This window comes from Notolabrus celidotus, chromosome 6, assembly GCF_009762535.1.
Source record: "Notolabrus celidotus isolate fNotCel1 chromosome 6, fNotCel1.pri, whole genome shotgun sequence".
Lineage (NCBI taxonomy): Eukaryota > Metazoa > Chordata > Actinopteri > Labriformes > Labridae > Notolabrus > Notolabrus celidotus.
Window position 1 is genome coordinate 32,755,074 of NC_048277.1, and position 18,452 is coordinate 32,773,525.

Consider the following 18,452-nt stretch of genomic DNA (forward strand, 5'->3'; position numbering starts at 1 on the left):
GCAAATGTATAATACATAAGATAGAATAAAATAAATTAAAATTTAATTAAGATTATACCAGATGTCCACTCAATGTTGATTAAAAGCCAGGGAAAAGAGGTGTGTCTTAAGAGACGATTTAAAAATCTCAATTGATCCTGCAGAGCGGATATGTTGGGGCAGGTTGTTCCAGAGCCGAGGGGCAGCTGCCACAAAGGCTCGGTCACCTTTGGTTTTAAGCTTGGTTTTGGGATTGACCAGTAGCAACTGACCAGATGATCTCAATGTCCTGGCAGGGACATGATATTGGAGAAGCTCGGTCAGGTACTGGGGGGCTAGGCCATTAAGAGCTTTAAAAACAAACAGTAAAATTTTAAAATCTATTCTAAAAGCAACCGGGAGCCAGTGCAGCAAAGCTAGGACAGGGGATATGTGGTCACGCTTACGTTTTCCAGTAAGGAGACGGGCAGCAGCGTTTTGTACCAGCTGCAGGCGGTGCAATAATGAGTGGTCCAGGCCATAATACAGAGAGTTACAGTAATCCAGTCGACTGTTAATAAAAGCATGGATTACCGTCTCAAGATCTCTCTGTGGCAGGTACCCCTTTACTTTTGACAAAATCCTCAGGTGATAAAAACTATTTTTAACAACTGAGCTTACCTGTCGATCAAATTTTAGCCTGTCATCAAATATTAAGACCCAAGAGAACTAAAATAAGTTGATTCTTATGTAGAAAGGTAGAAGTAAGGGAAAATTAGTCCAACAAACAAACTAAACTAAGAGATCCTAACAGTAGATTATCAACACTAAGTCCTTCTTTCAGTGTCTTTTTGACTCTTACTTAGTTTTGTTTAGGTAGAAACACTGCCAAAGTGATCCCACAGTCTATTTCCTTTTGTGCATTGCCTTTACTCTGCTTGGCAGTACCTGCATCCAAATGGACTTGAAGCACTTTGTTACTCTTACTGATCTTGATTCCTCTTCTCTAGATCTTTGCTTGTGTTGTTCTTGTTCTTTTATGTACGTCGCTTTGAATAAAAGCGACTGCTAAATGACATTGTAACATTGTAACATTGTAACACAGTCACAGCTGGTATTTGGCGTTCCTCAGGGCTCTATCCTTGGTCCCGTTTCGTTTGCTTTATACATTACATGTTTTGAATTCAACTCCATGCAGATGACACTGAGCTTTATGTTTCTTATAAACCTCAGGTAACTGATTGATAGCCGAACACATGGCTAAAACATGACTCCTAATACGTTTTGATGTTGTGTTGTGAATCAAGGATGTTATTGCTGATTGCATTCTCACTTGGAAGATATCTTAACCTTGAACAAAGATAAGTCTTCTGGTTTATTTTCAAGTTGCTCTCTGTACCCCATGTCCCGAGGCTACAATCCTCAAGCAGGCGGCCCACTTTTGATTCAAACCTGCTGCCCCTGTCCTGTCCTGCATGTCATTCCCTCATTCTCTACACTGGTTTCCTGGTCTAAGCACTATCCTGTCCTCTCAGAATATGAGCATAAAACCCCAAATAACTGAAGTTAAGAGTAAGACTAAAACTGCGTTTAATGAACCAGGCTGTGAAAGTATTTAACTCTGCTGTAAAGTTGGGCATTTTAACATAAGACCTAATGGGGAATCCTGGGCTCTTACAGCAAGCCTCAAGTGGACACTCAAGGAACTGCAGTTTTTGGTACTTCAACATGGGTTTCATTTTTAAACCCTGGAGGTTAGTGCATGGCCAAGAGTGAATCTATAAACCTCTATATATATATGTTCTGCCTTCTCTTGACCAAAAATGAACCACTGCTGCTTTTATCAAGCTCATCCAGGCAAATGAAAAGAAAGACCTTGAATTTTTTTAACCAATAGTATCTCTCCTTTAGGACCTGAAGGCAGGATTAGAGAAATAGAGGTGCATCTGTAAAACCTATTTTTTGGTAATGGATTAGATCTCTAGAACTTTACCCACCTTCCTTTAAGTTGCACATTTTCCTCTGTGATCTGTCTCAGTTTGTGTCTCAGGTCGTCTCTGTCCCCCTCCAGACTCCTGTTCTCCTGCAGCAGAGCCTGTTTCTCCCCTGACACCCGGTCCAGCTTTAGCTTGGTTTCAAAATAACTCTTCTCAGTTTGTGCCAGTAAAAGCTGCAGGTCAGTGTGCTGCAGGGAGAAGAAGATGCCAAATTCTAATGAGATTGAAACTCTCCTCTGATAATGTCATATCTGGTTCAGGCCCAAATGTGTGTGTACCTCCTTTTTAAGCTGCTGTAGCTCCTCACTCATGCGGCCTCTGTCGGCCTCCGCTACCCCCTTGTCCCGCAGACACCCGAGGGCCCGAGCCTCAGCATGGGCCCTGCTCTTCTCTGCCTCCCCTCTGGACTCCTCTGCTTCACCTGCAGCTCGGGAGCACAACGTTGCCCTCTGCTGGCTCTGATACAGCCTCTGCTTCAGCTGATGGGGGTCAGAGAGAAAGAGAGAGAGGGAGAGAGGTGGGTGTGGATGCTGTAGTGACTCAGTCAGGAAACAGTAGAGGCCTGCCTTTGTTTCAAGATGTAATACAACTCCAAGCACTCAGAGTCGGGGTGTGGGTCAGCAAACCGGTGACAGGCATGGATATGGATAAATGGAACCACATGAAATTGTTTGATACATTACTGAAAGATCATCAGCTTATTGTCACAGACAGCTAGTCAATTAATTAGTCATGCTGATTTATCAGCTCTTAAAAAACCCTTCTGGATCACTTGACAAATACAGACCATCTGGAGAAAGATCAGATAAGATTAGGTACAGGAAAAAAAGGATTTGATGCACAAGAAGAAGAATGTAAGCGCACGTGATGTCGTCAGCAACAAATTGGCAGATGTCTGTGTTATAATAATAAATATAATGAACTTTGTTTATATTGCACTTTTCTTATCAAAGTTACAAAGTGCATCACAAAAAAAATGCAGAAAATTACAAAGCATATAAAAACGGTGCAGACAAAAAAAAAAAAGAAGCAAGAGCAATATTCACGATTTAGGGTTGTTTGTTTTCTTATATGAAAGGGTTTTTAATGAGGATTTAAAGGCAGTTAAGGTTGTGGACCGTCAGGGAGTTCCACAGTCTTGGAGCTCTCACTGAAAAGGCCAGGTCACCTTTTGTTCTAAGGCGGGATCTGGGCACAACCAGCAGAGCTGCATCCACAGATCTGAGGGGCCGCCCAGGCACATATGAGGTTAAAAGATTATAACACAGGAGTTAAGAGCTGTAAAGACACAATCCAGAGGTGTGAAAAAGATACTCTTGGTTTATGAGAATGGTAGAAGCCATTGTTTGGAAGCCTGTCATTTATAGATTAAAGGCCAACATGTCATATTGGCACTTTGTGCAGAAAGAGGGGTTTAAAATGTGTTCCAGAAAATGTATACAGCAAAGTGTCTTTGAGAACATTTAATACCATAATACTGTATCATTTTGAAGGCTTTTTAAAATCATTACGGTTTTTATTATTTCAGAGTTCCATTTGCAACAAGTATCAAATTACGTACAGTGTTTCAAGTAAGAAAATTGATTAACCCTAACTTAAAGGCACAGTAAGGAGTTTTAATGTCGTGTTGACCCCTCTGGATGAAAATGGTTCTGTTTTGATAGGAAAAAGACTGCATTTCCCAGGAGCACCTTCACTCACTGCCTTTGGCTCTTGCAGAGTGATGAGGTCATGTATTCATTTGTAGCTACATAAAATTATAACTTGTAGCGTAACAACGACTGAACTTTGTAAACTCTGATTTAGCGCCGTTAGTTGGCTTACAAAACATGAACAAATGTGTCGGCTTAGCGTTACCCCTCACAGCAAATGATGTCATGATGTGAGCTCGGGTAACTTAATAAATGTTCCTCTGAGCTGCCGTAGACGTCCTCCTGCTGCGGACGTTCCAGACTCCAGCTTATACGGACGTGCTGGACTCCAGCGGCAACAGCTTCTACTACTCATCTCATCACTATCATCGCTCTCTCTCTTATTCTCCTCTATCCCTCTTTTCAGACCCAACTCGGTCTCAGCAGATGTGTGTCTAACATGAGTCTGGTCCTACTCGAGGTTTCTGCCTGTTAAAAGGAAGTTTTTCCTCTCTGCTGTAACTAGCTAAATACTGCGAGGTGCAATGCTCATGGTGGATTAAGGTGGGGTAAGATTGAGTCTTACCCTGTCTTGGTGTTGGGTCTCTGTTCATAATAAGTAAAGATTAATTGATTAATTGAAATGTCTGAATAATGTAAATATGCAAACAGTTTAACTCTTTAGTCTTCAAAGAGCAGTGAATATTTCTCATGAAGACTAAAGCTAAAAAGCTCCTCACTGTGCCTTTAAACTGAGGTTGTTGTTTTAATGGAGGCTAACACCTTTCGATCTGTGAATCCCAAAATCTGCAGTTCCTAGATTGTCCACCAGAGACTGATTCCAGAGATGAGTCATGCCTGTTTTGGTCTATTTGTAAAAAACAGTACCAACTTCTCAGGACAGGCAGACTCTTCAATCATACGTCTTGGTTGGTGTAGTGTTGCACACTGGTTCCAGTGTTTGTTTACCTCTTTGACTTGAGCCTGCAGCTCCTGGTTCAGGTTCCTCAGGTTCCTCATGGTCAGCTCGTTCTCTGTGCGCATCATGATCCGCTCCATATGGATCTCATTTGATAGGTACTTGTTTTCCTTCTTCAGATCCTCACATTCCTGGGAAGATGTATAGTACGGATGATGTATGATGCAACGATGACAACCTCAGAGTTTAAGATACCATAAAACGACTAGCAGAGTTATGTGATCCTCATAATTCCATAATTACATGTGTGGTTTACAAGGAGGAAACTATAAGAGACTTTTTGCGGGTGTTCATTGACATTCAGAGTATTTAGAATGAGAGATTACTATCATAGAAACAGGTTCAGAAATAAAGAAGTGTTATTACATTATTAGAGTTATCTTTGAGGATGCTCATAAACCCTGACTGATGCATCCCCTCACTCGCTGCTCCTCTTACCTTCCTCTTCCTCACCAGCTCACCCTGCAGGTGGTTGATTTGGAGGAACGAGCCATTAGAGCTGATGGCGCTGACCGGCCGGACCACCCGAACAGGCCTCCTGGACGGTCTGCAGAGACCTTTGACCTCTTCTACCATCCCATTCCCGAAGCGACTGCCTCTGTGCATGTTGCTGCTGCTCATGGAGAAAGACGAGTACAGGTTGTCATCCTGAGAGGACTTCCCAATCGTCTGCAGGTCCGTGTGGGATTTGGCTCTGAGTGACATTTCAAAGCCGGATCATGCGGCCTCGCTGCGTCTGTGAGGATGCTGAATGAGTAAACTGGGCTACTAGTTTGTGCTCAGAATGAAGAAGTGGGATGTGTAGGAAGTTCTCAGTTTCACGTCGAGTTCACTGGGTGGATCCTGTCACTGACCGAGCATCATTCTTTATTCATGAGGCAACATGAGAGGACAAACCTGCACGGGACAACAAACTGTCGCTGGGTTTTTATATGAGGGGAGCTTTTGTCCTTTAAAGAGTGACTGTCAATATTCAAATCGGTACAAGACTTTTATAGGATTACATGTGGGATCTCTAGAACTGATAACAGGGCAGTGGGGACAAAGAGTCCTTGGTGGAGCTAAGATGATGGAAAACGCAGACTCATGGCAAATTTGTTCGGTGGCATTTCTTCTTAAGGAGGACAATAAATAAAAGAAATGTATACTTTACTTTTACTTTGGGTGATTTGATTTTTAGGAAGTACAGAAAGCCAAAAATGTTATTATTTAGCCACTGGTTAGACTGTGACATGGTGAAACAACATTAAGATCAATTCTCCAATTATTTTTGGTTTCTCAAAAGCAGGTTTCTGCAAATGTTTCATAGATTTAGTTTAGACGTTTGTCTGCCTGAGGCTCACCAAATCTGAACTTTCAGATCAGGAAAACAACAACAGCAAAATCTGGAATATAAGACACCGTGTGTTTTTGAGGGATCCCAGAGGGGACAAGGTATAATCTGTGTTCCTGTTTGAAGACCTCCGATGCATTCATCAATGTGTATTTTCTATGCAGATGTGTGGCTCTTTCTATACCATTTGCCAACTACCGATATAGTAATAATAATAATAATAATTTATTTGTAGGGCACCTTTCAAAACCAGGTTACAAAGTGCTTTACATGGGCAGCAAAATGAAACAGGCAGATCATAAAAACACACAAGTCAGGATCAAGAAATAAAACATATTTTAAAAGACATAAAATTCCCCTAAAAGAACTCCATCCATCCATCCATCCATCCATCCATCCATCCATCCATCCATCCATCCATCCATCCATCCATCCATCCATCCATCCATCCATTATCTTGACCGCTTATCACGTTAGGGGTCACGGGGGGCTGGAGCCTATCCCAGCTGGCTTCGGGTGGAAGGCAGGGTACACCCTGGACAGGTCACCAATCTATCACAGGGCGATAGATAACCATTCATGCACAAACTCACAACTACGGGCAATGTAGAGTGATCAATCAACCTGAGCATGTTTCTGGATTGTGGGAGGAAGCCGGAGTACCCGGAGAGAACCCAGGAACCTTCTAACTGTGAGGCAACAGCGCTACCCACTGCACCCTAGCCCTAAAAGAACTCCAAAGGAATCAAATTCTTTTAAAATAAATTTCTAAGACAGTTAAAATAAAATAACATAAAATAAAATACAGGTAAAATCTGGGAAGGCTCTGCGACAAAGGTATGTTTTAAGAGGGGATTTAAAGGAGCTCACTGACTCAGCAGACCTGGTCTCCTCGGGCAGATGGTTCCAGAGTGTCGAACCCCTCACTGCGAACGCCCTGTCTCCTTTTGTTTTCATTTTAGTATTTGGAATGCACAGTAAACCTCTGCCTGAGGTATTAAAAGGTCTGCTATATAGCTCGGAGCAACACCATGCAGAGCTTTAAAAGTAATCAGTAAAATCTTAAAATCAATTCTTAAACAGTAGTAATAGTTAAGAAGAGCCTGTGGTATCCCTGATAGCTGTGTGGTACAGATAGATCTGACTCTGGACTCTGCTGGTCACTTGTCTTAAATTGAGGAGTCTTTTCAAGTGAACCAACACTCCACAAAGTTTATTTACTCAATAGTTCACCACTGTTCACAATAAATGCATGATCATATCCTAATGAGAGAGAGAAGCATTCAAAAGTGGCACAGCTAGACTTTGTGCATCAAAGCGGCTGCTTGCTTCTACCAGTGTGTGTTACCTTTGAGGCATTTGTTTCAGTTCTGCAATCATTTTAGTTTACTGGGTGATATTAGTTAATTTGTGTTGCTGTGATGACATCATTTCCTGTGGGGGCGGTTCCCTAAGCTCTGCTGCATCGAAGCAGGCAGTGTTGGATGCTGTGCAGTGCTGGAGGATCAATCCATAGCCATCCATTCAGAAGCAGCAAAGAGGCAGTGCTGTAAGTTATATGTATTGGTAGAGTGTTAAAGAGTATCTGTATGTATGTGAAATTTTACTGTTTTTGTGCAATGGAAATGTACCATGTGTCTAATGAGAACACTAAATGTTTGTTGTACCTTGTTTGCAGTTCTCCCCTAATGTTAATGAAGAGGAGTCAAGTAAAGAATGAACACCTACTTTGACATTCTCTTTATTGACTTGGTTAGCTTGGTGTTGTGTCAGCGTTTTGACACACTGCAGCATGCCATCTTTTGGGTAAAGTGCCCCATTTGCAGACTATAGTCCTCGTCACAGCGGTCACAGGTTCAACTCCTGGCCTCGACCCTTCTGTCGCTCTCTCCTCCCCACGTTTCCTGTCTCTCTTCAGCTGTCCTACCAAATAAAGGCAAAGCTGCCCAAAAGTATAACTTATAGACGTAAGAAAAACAGAAATGAAAGCACAGTATTTCTTTCTTTTTCAGGTTTCAATTACTATTTTCCCTCAGGTGGACTCTCTGTACTATCCTGCATGGTGGAACTTCTCACAATTCGACCTCTTAACTGTGCTTTCCTCTCCTGTGGATAAACTGAGACTTCCACTCTGCCTGACCACAGAAGTGTGACCAATTACCTGCAGCTCCCATCTGTGGTCCGGCTCTGTATCCCTTACATCCTGGCAGCTCTGACCGACGCTCTGCAGCCAGAAGCTCGCAGGAAGCTCCATTACTCACATGATATTGACGCTCACACTCTGTACCACCTTACATTAAAACATCACGACTGTCAGCAAGTGGCTGTAAATACATCTGAGCAGCAGGAAGCATCACTCTTCATACTAACAGGCCTGCGTTACTCCCACACTCAAGTTTGAAGCCGGGTTAAAGCAGCATGTAGGCATTTGATCTGGAGAAGTCTGCACAGGCTGAACTATAGTGTAAATAGGAAGCACATGTTGAGCTGAGGATGATGAGGCTTGATATGATTTGGATATAGCGCTGTAAGAATCAAAGCTCCAAACGTATGCCATACGATGCTTCTTTCATCCTACAGGAGATCAAATAAAACCATCACCATCATCTGAAGAAGATGTATTGGCTGCAAAGATACTTCTGTGGTTCAAGGACTTACAGGCTAAGTCTTTCACAGGTGGTTATGATGATAATGAATTGATTTAGCTGGTGCCTGTAATCCCCCTCTCTCCCTCAATGTGAATTGTCTTTCACAAGCTGTCGGATCGAATAAAAAAGCATAAAGCCCAAAAAATTACGTTTAAAATGTCAGTGCAGCTGGACGGTTCCTTTTTTACAAATCCAACTCCAACTCGGTCTCAGCAGATGTGTGTCTAACATGAGTCTGGTCCTGCTGAAGGAAGTTTGTCCTTGCCACTGTAACTTGCTAAATGCTGCAAAGTGCTCTGCTCATGGTGGATTAAGATGAGATCAGACTGAGTCCTGTCTGTAAGATGGGACTTGTCCGGGGGGCAGACACCCTCTCTACTATTAAGAGTAGGCTTCAAACTTTCCTTTTTGATAAAGCTCATAGTTAGAGCTGGCTCAGGCTTGGACCAGGTCTTAGTTATGCTGCTATAGGCTTAGACTGCTGGGGGAACTAACACTGGGATCATGTCTTTCCCTCTCTCTGTCCTCTCTCTGCCTGTCACTTACTTTAACTCTTCCTGTCCTATTAAAGTTACTAACCATAGACCTTTCTGGAGTCCCTGAGCTCCCTTGTCTTGTAGGTTTGCTCTGACCTGCTGCTGTGGACATGCCAGACTCCAGCTGCTACAACTACCACCGCTCCATCTCATGACTATCATCTCTCTCTTTTTTCACCTCTTCTGTCCCTCTCTCCAACTCGGTCTCAGCAGGTGTGTCTAACATGAGTCTGGTCCTGCTGGAGGTTTCTGCCTGTTAAAGGAAGTTTGTCCTTGCCGCTGTAACTTGCTAAATGCTGCAAAGTGCTCTGCTCATGGTGGATTAAGATGAGTTCTGACTGAGTCCTGTCTGTAAGATGGGACTGGTCCGGGGGGCAGACACCCTCTCTACTCTTAAGATTAGGCTTCAAACATTCCTTTTAGCTGGCTTGGAACAGGTGTTAGTTATGCTGCTATAGGCTTAGACTACCCCGGGGTAACTGACACACTGGGATCCTGTCTTTCCCTCTCTCTCCTCTCTCTGCCTGTCACTTACTTTAACTCTTCCTGTCCCATTAAAGTTACTAACCATAGACAGTTTCTGGAGTCCCTAAGCTCCCTTGTCTTGTAGGTTTGCTCTGGCCTGCTGCTGTGGACGTGCCAGACTCCAGCTGCTACAACTGCTACTGTCTCCCTCTCATCACTATCATCTCTCTCTCTTCACCTCTTCTATCCCTCTCTCCAACTCGGTCTCAGCAGATGTGTGTCTAACATGAGTCTGGTCCTCCTGGAGGTTTCTGCCTGTTAAAGGAAGTTTGTCCTTGCCACTGTAACTTACTAAATGCTACAAAGTGCTCTGCTCATGGTGGATTAAGATGGGATCAGACTGAGTCCTGTCTGTAAGATGGGACTGGTTTGGGAGACAGACACCCTCTCTACTCTTAAGAGTAGGCTTGGACCAGGTCTTAGTTATGCTGCTATAGGCTTAGACTGCCTAGGGTAACTGCCACACTGGGATCCTGTCCTTCCCTCTCTCTCCTCTCTCTGTCTGTCACTTACTTTAACTCTTCCTGTCCCATTAAAGTTACTAACCATAGACCTTTTTGGAGTCCCTGAGCTCCCTTGTCCCGTAGGATTGCTCTGGCCTGCTTTTGTGGACGTGCCAGACTCCAGCTGCTGCTACAACTACTACTGTCTCCCTCTCATCACTATCATCTCTCTCTTTCACCTCTTCTTTCCTTATAAGTGCTCTGCTCATGGTGGATTAAGATGAGATCAGAATGAGTCCTGTTTGTAAGATGGGACTGGATCTTATCCTGTCTTGATGTTGGGTCTTTGGTAATAATAGAACATAGAATTTGGCACTACATAAATAAAGATTGATTGATGTTATATGAAGTTAAAGTAACCCACTGCTGCAGGGTTAGAGGTTTGATCCCTTCTCTATGCCGCCCACCATGCAAACAGAACATAACACTGAGCCATTAACTGCACGATTAAAAAGCTTCAAAGAGGAAAAGAGAGCTAGATGTGCTTCTGTACAAGAAGTATGAAAGTGAATAAAAAGAGAAACAGGGACAGAAAAGACCAGAACAGATGGACAATGTGGAGGAAGTTCCCTTTCCGACCGGCCTGTCAGAGCACACATACCTCTGCAGGATGAATGCTGGCTAAGCAGAAAATCCCCAAAGCACTGCAAACACAGCTTTAAAGGGTAATACTTCATGTGTCACTCTGCCCACAGTTATCTCTTATTATTGATATCTCTCTGAATACCACTTAAAGCTAATGTTTCCTCTCCTCATGCTTTGATATTTCCTGGAAATCCTCCATTTGTTTTTATTATTAAGAAGTTTAGAGTTGAATATGTCGTATATCCGCACAACGGCAACCAAAACAACAAAGTGTGGATGATAGAGAGTTCTCGTGAAGGTCTTTAAAGTCCTGCTTGTGTGTGTTTGTGTGTGTGTGTGTGTGTGTGTGTGTGTCAGTGCTATCTCATTCAGGGCCATCAGGCAGATTTGACCTTGGCTTCCTGTTTCCTCATCTCGTCCACTTCACGTTTGTTCTGAAGCTGTCCTCTTAGCGTTGGCTGTACTTGGTTCTTCACTTTCACCCTCCTCAGTTATTTACATTTTATTAAAAACATGGAAAGACTTTTTCTTTTTACTTTGCTCTCTTTTTGGTCTTTTGCAGATTTTTCGTCAGCCTCTGATTCTGATTTAATGAAAGGTAAGTCTGCAGTTTCTCACGTGATGTCAGCGACAGGTTAAGGACAAAAACACTGAATACTTGTGGATCTTTTGCTTATTTGTGTGCATGAAAAATATCATCTAGAAATGTATTTTAGCATGTTTCATGCATTGTATTATTATTTAAGGACAAAGGAGTATCTTCTTCTCACTAACTCGAAGCTTTTATCTCTGCAAAAGATTTTATGTCACTTTTTTTAAAATGTCTTGTGTTACTTCTTTTTTTTATCATTTTGCTGAACTGTTTGTGATGCATTCAGTTAAAGGGCAATACAAATCCTTGTCAACAGTGTTAGAATTTATTTTTTCAATCCCTCTTTGTTGCTTTTCACCGTGCAAATTTATATTTCAAAAATTGAACGCTACAAAAATAAGCGAAATCAGCAAAAATCAACCAAAAAAAACAACAATTTTCACTAAAAATAAGACAAATATTTATTATATTCATTTTTTTAAAACAGTTTTGTCTTTATTTAATTAAAAAAAATCTTAGTGAGATCAAAAATATGTTTTTCAGGAGTGTAGCAGCAGCATAGTTTACAGTTTCAGACAAAAAAAAAGAGCAGCCATACATATAATCATGAGAGTTAGATGATTATAACACATTAAAAACAGAATAACCAGTACAAAAAAGGAGACAGCAATAATACATGTATATGGCAGAACATCTACAGCCAGATGTGTCTGCCTCCAAGTCATTCTAAAGCATCTTAAAAGCATCCACGAGACCAGATCCTGAAGTTTCATCTCAGAAATCATTTTGGTTTGAAAAATCTTCATTGTTCCCAAGGGGCAATTTGGTTTGCAACAGTAGTCCCCAAACACATCATATACACACAAGCAATACACATAATACACAAACATAAGATCACACATTTAATTTAAATACATAAATATGTAACTTCCGTGGATGACATCATTTTTTCTGCATATGAGAGCAAAGGTTCCACAATCCTGTGAAATGGCAACAACCCTACAGCTTGTTTAAAAAAAAACAGCTGAGGGCACAAAGGATCTAAGGTATCTGTTAGATCTGGCCCTTCTAGCATAAGTGGACCTCCTCCCTGTTGGCAAGAGTCTAAACTCTTCCTCTCACTTGATGATGAAGATTGCCAAGATCAAGATTAGCGCCAACAATCTTTCAGCAGACCTTGACGATATAACCCAGCCTGTTTTTGTTAGAAGTGCTGAGGTTACCAAACCAAGAGGTCATTGCAAAAGTTAAAATAGACTCAATAAAAGATGAATAGAATATTTTTAAAAGCTATCTATTGTCCTCATTTCAGTTAGGACCTTTAGAACAGACCATGGGAAAAGTTCCCTGGGACCAAAGATTATAAGTTCCTTTACTCTTTAGTCTGATGCAAGTCAGAAAGTATGAAGAAGTAGATCTAGAATAGACTTTTAATAAGAACATGCCAGTGTTTTAGTCTCTGTGTGGACGAGGCAGAGCATCCAACATGTTAATGCAGCAAACAGTGAAGAGTGAGGACTTTAAAGTTAGTGATAGTCACAGGGCTCCACAGCATGAGGCGTGCATGTAGAAGACATCACTGTGTGTGGCTTTGTGCACCTGTCTATTAGATATTTATTTGAATGAAAAGTAAAGTGTGCTGTAACTTAATTTAAACAAACCTAATATTCATCAAAAAAAAACACTGAGGGGTAAATTAGGGCAAGTTCTGTTCAGATATTAAAATAACTAAAGTCCATTCTGTATCATCTGCAGGGATCTGTTGACCCATTTATTCATACGGGTCTGCTCAAATGTTGCTCCAGAAAGTGTATCAACTCAAAGTTAACTCAACACATACTGACACAGTCTAGAAACTGCTGGCCTCTGTCCGCACACCTGGCTCCAATCACCTGGTGATCTGTCTGAACCTCAGTCAAACACACTCTGTCAGCCTGTCTTACAAGGAGAGAATAGAAGTTCATAAAAACACACCAATGATATTTAAACTATTGGTTGAAGTCATCTATAAAGTGACAGTCACCTTTCCTCTAACCTCCTATATGATGGTTTGATTCCTCTGAATATCTCACAACTCTTCAGCGGTCCATCAGAGCCACAGAGCAGCCGGAGTCTTCCTCCTGATCGAAGGTGGAGTCTACACCTTCAACTTCACTGCTGCCAGAGATGCCTGTCTGTTTCTTAACACCACCATCGCAACCAGAGACCAGATGGAGCGGGCGCTGCAGCACGGACTGGAGACGTGCAAGTAGGCCGGACGCTTTTGTGACTCCTTTAGAAGCATGATGACAACTTTGTGTAGTCAAAAAGAAAACACATAATCTACTTAAATATTAATAAATGGATGTTTTGAACTGAGTGAGTCGTAAAAGCGCAGTCCGGATCATAAAAGCTGGTGTGTACTTGATTAAAGAATACAACTTTATTGATCTAAAATGAGTCCTTTTGTTGCATTAGAGACGCAGTGTGTTGTGCGTCATTCTAATGAGTTACTCAAACGCTTCATGAGCAGTCCAAACATCCTGTTGCTGTGTTAATACACGCCAAACAACATGCAGTAAATATCTATTCAGTCTGAACATAATGTTCTCTTCCTCCTGAAAACAGCTGATCTGCAGACAGTGTGCAGGACGATTGGCAGTGACGCAGAGCAGACTCTGACGACCGACAGATTTCAACATTTCCTCGTGTTTTATCAGACACGTCAGACAGTCCTGAAAACATCCGATACAATAACGCAGCAAAATCAGAGCTGTTGTCTTTATGTGTTACACAGATTTAGTTAAAGCTGCTGTGAGGAACTTTTGTTTTGTAACGATATTCTGGCGCCCCCCTTGTGGACAAAGTGATACCTCTTATCTCTTGTCCTACACATGCAAAAGTAGTGTTTTCAACAAAAGCCTCATCCTGTTGTGTTCATCAGTCAACTTTATCAGGCAATGTGATTATTTTCCATGAAAACAGTCAAAGACAGGCTGTTTCTGAAGCAAGATGTCCATCATCTGGTCAGGCACCTACCCCCCCAGGGCGGTTTCAGGCATTAAAAATTACAACAGAGAAGGTGTCAGTGTTGCTGCTGATGGACTTGTTTGCTATTAAAGGTTATAAAGAGGCATCAGTATCATTTTCAGTCTGTTTCTCAGCCATTTCAAAACTCCTCACAGGGCCTTTAATGAGTGTTTTATGATTAGATGTTATTAGGACCTTAACACTTAGCTGCTTCCTATGCAGTTATTCTCCAGTGCTTACTTGCAGTAGTGTTGTTATAGTGGAGCTGCAAGGGAAAGAAGTGACAGGACACTCTGAGATCTTAAACAGGTCACTCATGAGTCTCTCTACTGTGATTATTCGTTCCTTAAAGAGTTTAATTCTTGTTCAATGTTTTAAAGCTTTTGTCCTAAAGTTGAAAACTTCTTCTGGGGCTAAAGAAGCACCATCTTTATGTTTGGTATCCAGGTTTTAAAAACACACATGTGTGGTGTTGTGCTTGAGGCAGCAAACTAGATCATGGACATTTGCTAGTCTTGCCTCTTTCCAGCTCAGCACTAATTGATGTTGTGTGTTTTCACAAAGCAGCAACCTCCGGTCTTAAAATATGAAGCCCATGCGGAAGTGCTAAAAACTGCAGTTCATGGAGCATCCACTAGAGGCTGGCTGCAGAAACACAGGAAACCACATACACACCCATTCGAAGAAGGCAATCATTGCAGCAGAAATAAACATGTTTACAGGCTGGTTCAAAAAACAGTTTAGGTTTGAATAGCTAATTACTCTATCGGCACACACTGTACGGGCGGTGCTTTTTTTATTACTCAGTATTTTCAGGATTAAAGAGATATTAGCCCTCAAAGACCTAGAGAGCGCCGGCGGCACTTGTTCTTAAATGTTTGATAACTTTTGAACCGCTAATCTTATCAGCAAGCTTGAAAAACTCAGTTACAGCGGACATTCTCAGCTTTCCATTGATACCACGTCTCATTCAGAAAATCAACTCAGGAGAGTCTAGCACCCCCAAAAATGGTCTAGGTCTTAAACTTAAGAGTTTTGCCCAAATAAGGGCATTGGTGACTTGATTGACAGGTGGGCAACCAGTAGCTGTTAGTGAAAAGGCTAACTAGCTCAGACGAAGTTAGGTTGAGTTCAACATTTACAATGTGACACCTACCGATGATTGGCTTCAAAACAGCGCTTTAGAAACAGATGGGTGGCGTCACGAGTACTACGTCCGTTTTTTATACAGCCTCTGGTTTTCACCCCCTGAGGCTGAAAGAGGCCTTATTTGACGACTGTCATTCATGCAGTACTTCATGTGACCTGCAGACCATAGAGTGTGATCCGTTGAGTTCTCCTGTGAAAGAAAGAGACACTTTCTTATCAGACCTTTGATTTTATTATCTTCACTGTATTCACTTTTGTTACAGGTTTGGTTGGATAGCTGAGCAGGTGGCAGTCGTCCCACGCCTCACAGCGGATGAAAAATGTGGCCAGGGCAAAACTGGAGTGGTGCGCTGGGCGGCCAGCACAGACAAAACGTTTGGTGTCTTTTGCTTCAATGCATCAGGTAAAGTGATATGATTAGTGGAGACAGTAAGGGTCAATAAATGCTAATCATTTAAGTCTGTGTGCTCTCATACTTCATGCAATTCCTGCAGAAGTCAGTACCCAAGCAGGGCCAGTCTAAAAACTGGACACACCCCTGCCCCCTGTAAAGAGGGAAAGAAACTCTGCTTTTATTTTGAAGAGAAAACATCTGACTGACTAAAAGAAATGTTGATAATCATCACAAAGAGCCAGGTCAATGTGGTTCTGTTACCTTAAATGTTAACACAAACTTTTCTTTGTCACCACTTGCAGATTTAGCAGAAGCTCTTAACAGATCAACATCCAGCCCTCAAAGCTTCACCTCCTTCACCACACAGACTGCAGGGACCCAGACCTCTTCACCTTTAACAACCAAGGCTCTACCTTCAGGGCCGCTGCAGACAACAAAAGCTTCTGAGCCGACATCTTTTACTTCAGCTCTACAAGTCAAAACCTCACGTCCATCTACGACCCCCTCTGCTCAGGAGCCTCCTTCTTCTTCATCTCACCTCATCACTTCTGAGCCGACAGACGTCAGAGGAGCTTTTACTACTTCTGCTCACGCCTTATTTACCTCAGAGTCAGAGACACGACCACCTGTGATCTCTGGAAAACCTTCTCTGGGGGGCGAGTTCTTGTCTTCTTTCATTTTTAGATTGACATTATATGTGTTTGATGCAAAATTATCCTGGTTGACTTATGCCTTCTTTTACTAAAAATCTGACTCTGAATAGGAAACTGTAAATTATATCAAAAGCAGTATTTGTTACCAGTAAAGGTCGTGTTGATATAAATCACATTCAAACATGAGTCCAATAACCTTAATTTGTATAACACTTTCTTTAGCTTTTTTTTTTAGCTTTACCAAAAGATAAGCAAAAATTAAACAATAACAATGTAATATTTGTGATAAACAAAAGCAGACAAGGGTGCTTTAAAGTAGCCCGTGTTAACTCTGAAGACCAGCCTCAGACAGAAACTATCATTTTGCCACAGTGTCAACAGGCAGAGGTGAAACGTGCTGGCTTTCTTTACATGGATTGATTTGCTATGATGTGTGTGATCAGGTTCTCCTTTGCATCACTTTTTCCATTGAGAGTTAATTACCATTGCTATGGAGTTTGACCAATCAGAATCAAGTATTTTTCAGGGCCTGGTAATACATAAAATGAATGCTGTTTTTTTACACATAATTTCAAGCAACTTGGTTTTTGCATTCCTCCTGAATATAGCTGTTATATTATCTGAACAAGAATTGTATTTTCATCACATTTCTCTTTTTTTGGCCCGCAATTAAATCTATTTCAAGTCTCACATTAACAAAACATCAACTTTAAAGACGCATTATTGGCATTTTGGCCAGCAGGGGGCAGAAAAAACACAGCTAAAAGCTGATAGGTTGGTAAATGCAGTGTAAGCACCTATACTAGTTCAAACAAGCATCAAAAAAAGCCCCAAACTAAACAGAAAAATAAAATTAAAGTTTCTAAATGGTATTTTAAACTTTTGTTTTTGATACATGATGCCATATCATGTTAACCTGAAAGAGTTTGTGATTTTGATTTATAATTTTGTATGTGTTGTTTTCAGATGTACCCACAGCGCTCATCATCCTTGGCGTCATTGTCCTGCTTTTAACGGCAGCCGGCTTTGTGTGGTACTTCAAACCGTGAGTCTTGTGTTGCTTCAAATTTTGTCTGATCATCTTTTCTCTTCACAAAAACATTGTGATGATCAATGACCTGAATAAATGAGAACCTTCACAGACATGTGTGGTGATCATTTGGAAGCATGTACCGGATATAGTCAAATAAAGAAGGACATATATATATTTTTATTCTGCAAACAATGAATAGCTCCACTGCATCTTTATAGCTTTGCTGTCATTAGTGTTGACTAAACTAGACTTTAATTTTCAAGTGGAAGTCTTAAAGTTCAGGTTGTCTTCAGTAAACCATGTACCATACTGTGTGAATTTAACACATTTCTTTCTCTTCTTTTGGAAAAGGAACATTTTCACCTTTTGGGCTCAGGCGCAGCAGAAAGAAGACATGGAGACAGAAATGTGGAAACATACTGACAGTGAGATGGACCTGCACAGTCAACATGATGGAGGAGAAGAAGAATCAGACAGGAAGTACTCCAGTGACATTACACTGTGTGTGAATCCAGACATCAAAGTGAACTCTTCAGAGTAGCTTCATTACTGTTCTCTGGATTTTATTCTCTTTTTATGACAGCAGTGGGTTGAATGGATTAATGTTTGGTCATGTAAGGTTAATGGTCAACTTTATAAAAGATGGAATTGTTATATTGTAAATACACTATCACATTTTGTATTGTTTATATTGTTATGTGTTGAAAACAGAAATTCCCCTTGCATTTGTGACAGCATATAGTTTCTCTCATTGTTCATTTTTTTTATGATTTTGGAATAAACGTAATTTTTCATTTTTAGACTGCAGTTTGTCCAAAGCTTTATTCCTTATTATTAAAATTGTGAGTTGTAATCCATTATGTTGTTCTGTTAGTATATTGAGAAAAACGATTGTAAATGTTAAATTTAATCCCAAATTGTTCTTTT

General features: G+C 41.2%; 2 protein-coding genes across 2 annotated transcripts in view; one reads left to right on the plus strand and one right to left on the minus strand.

Annotated features, from left to right (window-relative positions):
* Positions 1–5,333, minus strand: part of LOC117814034 (myosin-9) — an 8,767-nt gene extending 3,434 nt beyond the window's left edge. The window contains exons 1-4 of the mRNA XM_034685143.1: positions 5,004–5,333; positions 4,556–4,696; positions 2,234–2,434; positions 1,956–2,143 (exon numbers count right to left, since the gene is read on the minus strand). Coding sequence (XP_034541034.1) covers positions 1,956–2,143; positions 2,234–2,434; positions 4,556–4,696; positions 5,004–5,270 — 797 coding nt within the window. The 5' untranslated portion in view covers positions 5,271–5,333. The remainder of the gene's footprint in view (positions 1–1,955; positions 2,144–2,233; positions 2,435–4,555; positions 4,697–5,003) is intronic.
* Positions 5,334–7,329: 1,996 nt separating this feature from the next.
* On the plus strand, positions 7,330–18,325 carry lyve1b (lymphatic vessel endothelial hyaluronic receptor 1b; the record flags this gene model as incomplete). Its single annotated transcript, XM_034685166.1, has 7 exons — positions 7,330–7,447; positions 11,258–11,293; positions 13,370–13,535; positions 15,709–15,848; positions 16,142–16,495; positions 17,459–17,537; positions 17,877–18,325. Coding segments are annotated over 7 exons (1,083 nt in total), but the record flags the coding sequence as incomplete, so codon positions are not given.
* Between the last annotated feature and the right edge of the window lie 127 nt (positions 18,326–18,452).